This window comes from Perca flavescens, chromosome 22 (genome assembly GCF_004354835.1).
Source record: "Perca flavescens isolate YP-PL-M2 chromosome 22, PFLA_1.0, whole genome shotgun sequence".
Classification (NCBI taxonomy): Eukaryota; Metazoa; Chordata; class Actinopteri; order Perciformes; family Percidae; genus Perca; species Perca flavescens.
In genome coordinates, this window is record NC_041352.1 from 28,395,181 (window position 1) to 28,406,546 (window position 11,366).

The 11,366-nt window shown below is 41.0% G+C and overlaps 1 protein-coding gene across 1 annotated transcript in view; it reads left to right on the plus strand.

The window, feature by feature from the left end:
* The window catches only part of LOC114549634 (NACHT, LRR and PYD domains-containing protein 1b allele 2-like), a 28,345-nt gene extending 17,292 nt beyond the window's left edge, over window positions 1–11,053 (plus strand). Inside the window, exons 15-22 of the mRNA XM_028570017.1 lie at window positions 895–1,029; window positions 1,165–1,232; window positions 1,301–1,337; window positions 2,640–2,797; window positions 3,575–3,836; window positions 4,869–4,906; window positions 8,079–8,119; window positions 10,613–11,053. Coding sequence (XP_028425818.1) covers window positions 895–1,029; window positions 1,165–1,232; window positions 1,301–1,337; window positions 2,640–2,797; window positions 3,575–3,836; window positions 4,869–4,906; window positions 8,079–8,114 — 734 coding nt within the window. The 3' untranslated portion in view covers window positions 8,115–8,119; window positions 10,613–11,053. The remainder of the gene's footprint in view (window positions 1–894; window positions 1,030–1,164; window positions 1,233–1,300; window positions 1,338–2,639; window positions 2,798–3,574; window positions 3,837–4,868; window positions 4,907–8,078; window positions 8,120–10,612) is intronic.
* Window positions 11,054–11,366: the final 313 nt, after the last annotated feature.

Here is an 11,366-nt window from a genome sequence, read left to right on the forward strand (position 1 = left end):
AAATCAAAATCTTAGGCCTTAAAAAGTCTTAAGGCGCTGACACACCAGGCCGATTATCGGCCGTGGGACAGTCTGGCGAGGTCAGTGACTCAAATCTGTTCGGTGTGTCCCGTGCTGTCCTCAGTATGGGGGGCTGTCGGCGTTCATTTTGGCCGACCTGACGTGTTCGGTCGGAGGGGGAGGGGGGGCCGTCGGGACTCACCCGGAAATGACGAGCGGGATGAGGTGACTAGAGTCTCTCAAAATCTGAATAAAATCTTTTAAACTGACCTTTGTTGATCTAAATGAGATGTATTACGTCTCGTCTCCTCTCGTCTTTTTGGTCTGTTCTGGGGCAGTTTTTTGGACCTCGGGGACTCGACTGATCATATCGACGGGGTTTCTGTCAACGGTCGGCCGTCGGCTATATGTGTCTACACCTTAAAATTCACTGAAGGATTGTGTTCTAGGTCATAAATCATTTAAAATGTTCTTACATCCATGTAACGCCTCTAATGCTCATTGAAATGTAGTTTTTTTTTTTTTATTCTGCGGTGTTGTACTTCTTTCGCTCGTCCAAATATAATTTGCTGTATATGTAAAGATCATTATTACTCCGTGTCACTTTTAGTCAATTTTAATACATTTATTTAATAATGAAAGTACTTTTGTGATGCTGCATTTTGTTGTACTTTCATGTGTGATATAGGTCTTAAATTGTCTTCATAAAGGTTTTAAAAAGGTCATTAAAAGTCTTAAGTGTGACTTGGTAAAACCTGCAGAAACCCTGTACCAGGCTTTATTTGTTCTTGATCCTTCAGGTCTTTGCTAAATCAGCGCTAACAAAAAATCATATCTGAACCCTTGTAGCAGTTGAGGAGGTGATGAGTTCTGGTTCCTGATTATTTTGTCTAGTCTCATCAGATGAAACTCAGAGGGGAGAAGGAAGACCAGCAGCCACCGCCCAGTATGGAGGTGTCGTCAACACACCTCAGATAAGTGGTTCCAATGTGGGAGGGGATCTAAATATCACTGTCAACAACACGTATGGTAAATGTTTCCACTGAATTCATAAATTAAATAAAGCCTTATTTATGTTTACTATGTACATGCTTAAATTGTATTTAACGAAATGCCTTCAATTATTTAGCATTTCTCAAGCGCTGTTGCATAATTGTGTTTAAGTCACGTCTCCTGACAGGACAGATGAGACGACAGCTGTTTCTCCTTTTTTTCCTCTCTCTGAGAGGGAGGTGTGTGAATTGTAATGCAAATTGGATCAATCAAATAAAAACTGGATGGTAATAATTACATTATTTCTGTTTCAGCGGATGCCAGTGGTGTTGAAGAAACTAAAGGTACATTAGCAAAAGATTATTAAACTGGGATTTTGCTTTCATGTCACACGATTTTTGAAACCAATCACTCAAAGTGCACAACTAAACAGCAGATCTCCAAAACCAGAAGCTATTTCTCAGCCTTTCACTCAGTTTTTAATTTAATAAAACATTACACACAATTCTCTACCTAAGACACAAAAATCTAACAGGAAGTGACTTGCTTTCCTTTTCTAAACTCAACCAATCAAAATGCTACACTTATTTACCAGGGGACACACACACACATACACACACTCCTCACATGTACAAACACATTATGTCATAACTGAACACTAACCAATCACTGCTTTAGTATAGGCCTATACAGAGGTCAAAGGTCAGATTACCTGTTTGGAACAATGGATGCCAACAATAGACAGAGAGCAAGAGGAGGAGGAGGAGGGTAGAAGAGGAAGAAGGAGAGCCATCTCTGATGAGATCAGGGCCACACTTATTCATCATGTGATCAACCACAGATTGACCAATGAGAGAAGCCCATCTTGAGTAGCTTTATAGTGGCGTCCATACTGCACGCAACTATCTAATGACTATTTCAGCATTACTAATCAATCAGACTTTTTCTTTTTGCATACAATTCCCCCCCCCCCCCCGACACACAAGCATGCACAAACACACACAATATACACACACACACACACACACACACATTCTTTATTGTAAAAATGATACCTTTGGTTTACGTGTTTGTACTTTTGTGTTCTTGTTTCATGCTGTATACAACACTGTGCTACTCTTACTAATGTAATATTTTGCCCAATAAATATTTTCCGTTTAACTGTAACATTAGATTGTTGTTTACACTTTTCAACCCCTCTCAGCAGATGACTTTCTCTCTAGAACATTGTAAATGTTGATATTAGCCTATGAACGACAGAAGAGCTTTAGATTTAGAACGACACTACATGTACATGGTATATCCAAAAACTTAATATCATGAAAAAAGTGTTTGCCATTTGATGCAAATGCTTCATTTTGAGATGTGTTTATGGTATTTTGAATGCAGTGTTTCATTTTGAAGGAGATGTGAGGCATTTAGCATTTTGTGTGTGCAGTTTTAGGAATTGTGTGTAGAGTTTTGAACAAAGGAGACATAGTTTTGAAAACGTGTGTAAGCTGTTGGAAAAAACTGTAATAGAGAAGTATAAAACTAGGGGGCAGCATCACAAAACCATGATCTATAAATGTCTCCCTTTGGGTTTCTGATTACTTCTTAAAGGAGAACACAAACTGACACCAGTCTTCTCTCCGCTTATCTTCCAGCTCCAAAACCCAAAACCCCAGCACCAGCAGAGGTCAGAGACCCAGCAGAGGTCAGAGACCCAGCAGAGGACAGAGACCCAGCAGAGGACAGAGACCCAGCAGAGGACAGAGACCCAGCAGAGGACAGAGACCCAGCAGAGGACAGAGACCAGGGAGAGGTAAGAGACAGCTCCTACTTCTGTGTTAAATTTCTATTTCTTGTTCAGTTGCAGAATAAATACATATATGGAACATTAAGAACAGTATCGTGTGTGTTGTGTGTGTGTCTGTGTGTGTGTTGTGTTGTGTGTGTTTCCGTGTGTTGTGTGTTGTATGTCTGTGTTGTGTGTGTGTTTGCATGTGTTGTGTGTGTGTTTGCATGTGTTGTGTGTGTTTGCATGTGTCTGTGTGTGTTGCATGTGTTGTATGTGTGTTTGTGTGTGTTGTGTGTGTCTGTGTTTGCGTGTGTCTGTGTGTGTTGTGTATGTCTGTTGTGTGTGTGTTTGTGTGTGTCTTGTGTTGTGTGTGTGTCGTTGTGTGTTGTGTGTGTTTGTGTGTGTGTATTGTGTGTATGTGTGTGTGTGTGTGTGTCTGTGTGTGTGTGTGTGTGTGTGTGTGTGTGTGTGTTGTGTTGTGTGCGTCTGTGTTGTGTGTGTGTGTTGTGTGTGTGTGTGTGTCTTTGTGTGTTATGTGGTGTGTGTGTGTGTGTGTGTGTGTGTGTGTGTGTGTGTGTGTGTGTGTGTGTGTGTGTGTGTGAGAGACGGGGTTTATTGTTGGTGTATACATTAACAAACAAACATATTAAACATTAATATGAAATAAACCATAAATACAGAAACAAATGTAAACATACAAAATGGCTGTTTTGCATGAATCGTTCCTTCAATCTGGACCGTTCAGTAGAAATACCGACAGACAGACAATAACTGTTACACAATATTCTCTGATTTTACCAGGTAGTCATGAAAGAAAAGGTGTTGAACACTCTGGAGGATCTCAGAGAAGAGGAGTTTGAGAAATTCAAGTGGTTCCTGACGAACAGTGAACACGTGAAAAACACACCCATCCCAGTGAGCAAGCTGGAGAATGCAAACAGGATAAAAACCTATGACCTGATGATGCAGTACTTCTCAGCGACTGGAGCTGTGGAGGTGACCAAACTGGTCTTAAAGAAGATCTACAGGAATGATCTGGTGGAGAGATTGGCAGCCATCCAAGGTCAGTGACAGGAAGAAGAGAACATGATGTATATGAGCAGCTTCATCAGCAGATCTGTGAGGAGACCCAAGCTGCTGTCTGAACGTGTGTTTATTGTTTAAAGTCATGCAGACAGAAAGAAATGATCCATATTGTTTGATGCAGAGAGCGCTTTAAGGAATTTAAGGATTTAGGGAATGGAATCTAGCCTAGAAATCTAGACCACCCTAGTGACAACAAATTTGATTTGCAACCAGGGTCGTCTAGCAAATCTCCTTTGGCTTGCAAGCTGGAAAAACCAAACTCTAGCTAGGCCAATCACATCGTGTGTAGAGTTGGTGGGCGGGGCTTAACATAATGACGGCAGAGTTGCAGCGTTTCCGCGTGAATTCCCTGCTACTTGAAAACAAAGAAGATGGCTGCTTTGGAATCAGCTTTGGCCGCGACTCTGGAAGACTTGGAGTTCAGCTTTTCTTTGAGAAAAGAACAAAGAACGGCACTGAAGTCATTCTTAAAAAAGGAAGATGTTTTCAGAGTTTAAAGTTTAATCTACCAACTAGCGTTGCTCTGGTTGGTTGTAGCGCTATCCTATTGGTGCAGAGGGAATTTGAAAGGCAACCGTTTATCCCGCCCCTCAGATTGAGCCCTGCCAATGGGGAGCTCCCAGACCTCAACATCTGGATGTGGGGCTGGCTGGTCAGGCTAAATGTCATCTGCTCTGTTTTGTGTGTGAACTATTCCCCGGTGAATGTTCAGGACTGGTCATGTTTTGTCAGATCAGAAGGAGACTTTAGCGTGAAGCTACTGTTGTTGTTCAGAGTCTGTAGCTGCTCTTCCTGTGAGACAACGCTGACCTCACTGCTTCTGAAAGATCTGATTTTAAAACTAGGTCTCCATCTACATAAACAGAGAACAAACAGATTAATACAGAACTATAAAACTAGGGGGCAGCATCACAAAACCATGATCTAGAAATGTCTCCCTTTTGGTTTCTGATTACTTCTTAAAGGAGAACACAAACTGACACCAGTCTTTTCTCTGCTTATCTTCCAGCTCCAAAACCCCAAATCCCAGACCCAGCAGTTCTAGACGTAAGAGACAGATCGTATTTCTGTGTTAAATTTCTATTTCTTGTTCAATTGCAGAATTAATACATATATGGAATATTCCAGCCCATTCTCATGGCAGTTCATGATATGGTCACATTGTTGAATCTATTGATTCGTGGGCAGGACACAATAATGTCGTTTTTTTCGTATGGTGATTACAAATTTTAAAGTTATGTATTTCAATGGGAAGCATATTTCGTGATCACAGAACGATGACGGTAGAGAGTTGAATAGGCGAAACTCCGTGCAGGGGGGTTTGTCAGGGGGGATGGAGGGGTCCCTGTTATTGCGTCTCCCAGAGCAGGTTCGAAAATCGTAACCTGTACACGTTCAAAGATCGTGACGTGTACACGAAATAAACGTCAAAATTGTGACCTGTACACGAATCAATAAATCAAAATAACGTGACTATTCACGACCTGGCGTGAGACCGGGTTGAATATTCAGAACAGTATCGTGTGTGTGCGCGTGTCTGTCTTTCTGTGTGTGTGTGTGTGTGTGTGTGTGTGTGTGTGTCAAGGTTATAAACGTTAACGAAAACGTTCAAAATAATGAAAACTATGTGGGAAAAACGTTGTCAACTCAAATAAAAATAAAAACGAGGCATTACAAAAGAAACAATAACTAACTAAAACTGTAATGTCTGTTTGCAAAACTAACTCAAATAAAATAAAATAAAATGATCGAGTAAATGTCCTTAGTTTTCGTCTTTGTCAATGTCTTTCACAGAGCAAATAATGTTAAATCTTTCCGACCATAGACCTGTTTTATTCAGTCTATGCCGTAGACATGTAGTTTCCGACTGGGAACCAGGAAATTCCGTCAATAATTCACATCATAGCATTTTGGTGTCTGCTGTGGTGCGCAGCGCTGCTCGGACCTTGTCCCGCTGCCCTTTTTCCCCCCATAAACTCATAAACTCCACTCTCAGCTCCTCTGCCATTTGCTGCATGAACTTCCTCCGGACAATTTTACTGCTGGTGCACTCCTTGGAGAGGATGTGTGTAATGATTCCAGCCAGTTCGATTCCAGGGCAGTTCGAGGATGTATAAAGTTATATGAACATGTAAACAGCCATCTCCGTGTACCGCGCCATTCACAGAGCGATCGCCCGGTGTTTGCCTTCTGATTCAGTCCATCCACGCCGTAGTAGTCTACGTCACCGACTCTGGCTTTGCCTTTGGCCCATCGGTGATGCCCACACTTGTTACTCGAGACCGCTAGTTACGTTTCTCTGACAGAGACTATGATTATTGCAATAATCAATAAAATAAAAAGATGAAGATGCATCACGCGAAAGATTAAAAACAATACCGTGAAAATCCAAGCGGTCAATATAACTGTGTATGGCAGAAATAAGTAAAAGTGATTTTATTTTCTTTGCTTTTTGTGTAATGTACAGTACAGGCCAAAAGTTTGGACACACCTTCTCATTCAATGTGTTTCCTTTTTATTTTCATGACTATTTACATTGTAGATTCTCACTGAAGGCATCAAAACTATGAATGAACACATATGGAATTATGTACTTAACAAAAAAGTGTGAAATAACTGAAAACATGTCTTATATTTTAGATTCTTCAAAGTAGCCACCCTTTGCTTTTTTATTAATAAGGGAAATAATTCCACTAATGAACCCTGACAAAGCACACCTGTGAAGGTAAAACCATTTCAGGTGACTACCTCATGAAGCTCATTGAGAGAACACCAAGGGTTTGCAGAGTTATCAAAAAAAGCAATATGTGTTCATTCATAGTTTTGATGCCTTCAGTGAGAATCTACAATGTAAATAGTCATGAAAATAAAGGAAATTCATTGAATGAGAAGGTGTGTCCAAACTTTTGGCCTGTACTGTATATAAAAACAATTTTAAATTAAAATACAGACTACTTTAGGAAATAAAATACGGGCATGGATGTATGGCTACATGGCATGGACGTATGGGTACAGGGCATCGATGTATGGTACATGGCATGGAGGTATGAGTACAGGGCATGGAGGTATGGGTACAGGGCATGGATGTATGAGTACAGGGCATGGATGTATGGGTACAGGGTATGGATGTATGGGTACAGGGCATGGAGGTATGAGTACAGGGTATGGGTGTATGGGTACAGGGCATCGATGTATGGTACATGGCATGGAGGTATGAGTACAGGGCATGGAGGTATGGGTACAGGGCATGGATGTATGGGTACAGGGCATGGAGGTATGGGTACAGGGCATGGAGGTATGGGTACAGGGCATGGATGTATGGGTACAGGGCATGGATGTATGGGTACAGGGCATGGATGTATGGGTACAGGGCATGGATGTATGGGTACAGAGCCAGACAGCATGATGGAGACAACAGCAGGACAGAACACTACAGGAGGGCCCGATAGCTGCTGGTTAGTAAATACGCAAACACCACAAGCAGGAGGAAGCGGGGTTAATATGTGGATTGATTCTGGGATGTCTAGCTACACAACTGTGTGAGTCGATTGACTTCAAAAGTTCAACACTTTACTCAAACCAAAGTTCAAAGACTTGTTGATGTCTGTCTTCTTTAGTCTGTTGGCTATTTAGGTTTTTTCCTGGAACACGTCACACATTTTGCACTTACTGCGGCGTCTGGTGTAGACTGTTTACATATTTATGATCATCATCATATGTACATTGTATGTACTGGTGTTATTGTTGAATACATATTTCTAAAATTGTATGATGTTTTTGTTGAGTTATTATTATTGTTATAATACTTTTTCTGACCTTTTTGAATTATGGCCCCGACAAATAACTCAAATTACAAGAAAGACTAAAACTAATAAAAACTAAACTAAACTAGAAAAGCTGCTTTAAAAACTAATTAAAACTAAACTCAATTTGAAAACAAAAAGTCAAAACGTGTGTGTGTGTGTGTGTGTGTGTGTGTGTGTGTGTGTGTGTGTGTGTGTGTGTGTGTGTGTGTGTGTCTGTGTGTGTCTGTCTGTCTGTGTTGGGGTTTATTGCCCCGGGTGATTGGTGCATACATTAACAAACATTTTCAACAATAATTTAAACATACAAAATAGCTGTTTTGCATGAATCATTCCTTCAGACAAATTAAATATTGTTGTTCAAACAATTCGTCTTAAAGGAAAGAGTTTTTCATCTGGAACCTTTTCTACCACAGGGAGATTTCCTAGAGCGTTTTGTGGAGGGACTCTGATACAGGTCAGTGACAGGAAGAGGAGAACATGATGTATATGAGCAGCTTCATCAGCAGATCTGTGAGGAGACCCAAGCTGCTGTCTGAACGTGTTTATTGTTTAAAGTCATGCAGACAGAAAGAAATGATCCATATTGTTTGATACAGAGAGCACTTTAAGGAATTTAAGGATTTAAGGAATGGCATCTGCTCTGTTAAAGAACTTCTGGGGGAGAAAGGGAAGTTTGGGGCAGATTGAACAATGTAATCTGGAGTTACAAACCACTTTCTGTTTTTGTTTTGTGAGACATGGAAATTTGATGTATTGCCATGGCAACACTGTTTGACAATTGTTTTTAAAAATGTGAACAACCTTTCATGGCAACGGGTCTTGAGATTAAACAGACAAAATGTCATCAGGGTAAATCTCTAGGAGGAGTTTGATAAAGTGCAGAGGATGTAAATTGCTCTACATTTTACAAAATGACTGAGACCCTGTTGGAGTTTCCTGTGATGGCGAAAGACCTCTCACCTTACTGTGCCTCTGATAAGCTTATCTTGGTATTCTTGAATATATATATTTTGGGCATTACCGCCTTTAATCACCAGGACAGACATGAAAGGGGAGAGAGAGAGTGGAGGAAGACATGCAGGAAACCCTAGACCTCTGTGTCAAGGAATAAACCAACTCATCTAACCAGGCGCCCCTTTACCTGGTGTTCTTACCCTAATTCTGACCAATCTCCCCCCTCCTGCCTAAACCTAACCAATCCAACCGAAGAATGCAAAAAGTATTAGCCAATCAGAGGCAGAGTAGGGCGGGACATGCCTTCGCCATCAAAGGAAACACTAATTGGTTTAGGGGATGGCTCCAAGAGGCCAAGAGGAGTCTAGAGGTCATAGACAGGGGCGTCTGACTGGGGGTAAAACCGATACAGATCACCAGGGCCCAAGGGGAGAGAGGGCCCTTGAAAAGTCTGGAATATATTTTATTATACCTGGATATTTTCATTTCCTAATTAAATTTCATAATGCCACGTGTCAGATGAAATGTAAAGTTAGTGTATTGGCTGAATAACTTGGTTGATTGACTGACTACATTTTGTATACAAAAAAGACTATCTAAGGTCTCACCCCCCCCCTTGCTAATGCGCCAAATGGTTTAGTCCATCTGCAGCAGTTTGTTTACGTTAGATCAGTTGAGCGTCTGGTGGAGCACAAACTTGTCGCAAAGAAAGTCAAATCATGCTACCAAAAAGAAAGGAAAGACAGGAGAAGGAGAGAAAATGAAAGGAGGGGAAACAATTGGTAACTGACTTCTTTTCATAGAAAGGTGAGCACTAACTAGAAAACCAAATCCATGGTGCTAAACTGCTTGAATATCTCTGTGACCATTAGTGCTAAAAACGGGACTGAGACAACCCATATAAAGAGCAGAACATACACTTTCAAATGATAATTTGGTTATACATGTAATCTGAGCTAAAGGCTAAGAAAATAAAGTAGGCTACACTAGCAATGCTGTTTGCATATAACACACCATTGTAATAGCCTAATTTAAAATTTTATTTTAAATGAATAGGCTATGTCTATAATTAGCAATAATAGGCTAATCAGTGTCATAGCTAGCTTGGGAGCTCATTGGTAGATACATATCATGTCAACATTATAGTTGTGTCAGATTCAGTAGATGTAAACATTGTGAAACACATGGCCCTCAGTATCAGAAACTGTCCCACCAGGGAGCAACAGACCCCTCATCCTCCTCTTTGGATTTGAGACAAGGTGAGCTTATATCAAAATTAAAGCAAACCATGTTTAGCCATTTTGACTGAAAGGTGTTAAGTAACACTAACATCTTAGTGTGTTTTATTATATTAGGTTACAATTAAGATAAGAGGTTAATATCCGATGTATCCTTCATAGAGAAAGATGATGGAGAAGATGTGATTGAGGATGATGGGAGTGAAGACAGCAGGGAGCACAAGTGTTGCTCTGAGCACAGTGTGGAAATGAGTGAATTGGAAACTGGAAAGTAGGCAGAGCAGTGTAGACCAGTTTTTGCCAGAGGATCCAGGACTATGGCCAGATAAATTAACAGATGATCAGAGAGACACCATAGTACACAGGCTGGCAAGTAAAGGTACAGAGAAAACAACCAAAATGTAGTAACCACAGTAAAGTTGGCTAGAGAATGTTGAGGAAGGAGGTTTGAAATGTGTGTTATCAGGCTACTCTAAGCATTACAGTTAATAGTTATTACCCTATAAACATCTAGGCCTACACATTCATGTGTACAGAGGCCCGATTATTATTATTTATTTTTTCTTGGGGGGTTGAGGAACATGGGGCCCATCAGGACTGCTTATAGGGCCCAGGGTCTGGTGCTACGCCCTGGCCATAGATGTGCTAACCAAATGTACAGCTAGGTGAAACGTTCCGCATGGGCAGCTTCATATATATTAATATATTATCGGTATTTAAATATATAAACATACTAATTAAACACTATTTTGCAGAGCAGACAAAGGCCAAGAGGTGATGGACACGGTGAGAAGAAAAGGAAGAGCAGCCATCTCAGTTCTGATCTCTGCTCTCTGTGAGCTGGATCCAGTCCTTTCCAGAGAGCTGAGATTAATATGAAGAACCAAACTGTGGAGAGAGAGGATGAATCTCTCCAATAACTGACTCTTACACATGATTACTGATTTGTAGTTTCAGCCACTAGATGGAGGCAGAACTTCACTGATAGACAAACAAGATGCAAATAATAGAGAAAGATTTCTGAGTGAAGATTGAACACCTGGTGGTTAAAGAGATACTGGTTGGTTATTTACTCATCCTCTACAGCCTCTGATGTCATCAAAACATTTGACTGAATCCTGAACCCCCTGGTTGAGATTGTGCTGACTCCTCCTCCCATCCTTAGTCCATGAACCCAGTAAACTCATGAATGAAGTAAACAGGGACTGTCCTTCCTTTGCTGTACCTGAAGTTGCTGCATTCTGGCTGCTGTCTGGAGATTCCTTCATGAACAACTCGTATTCTTCCAGATGTTTCAGACCAGATGTTGTAACAGCGGCCATGTTGTGTATAGTTTAGGGTCCTCGCCACCACCAGACCAATCAGCATTGAACAGATTGAACATGGAGCTGGACTTGAATGGCCTTCTTTTGACTCAAAGTGCTGCCAAACAACAACTTTTTCTGCTCACCAGATCCATGTCCACTTCCTCACAGCCTGCTACATTGAACGCTCCACCTACGTAAACAC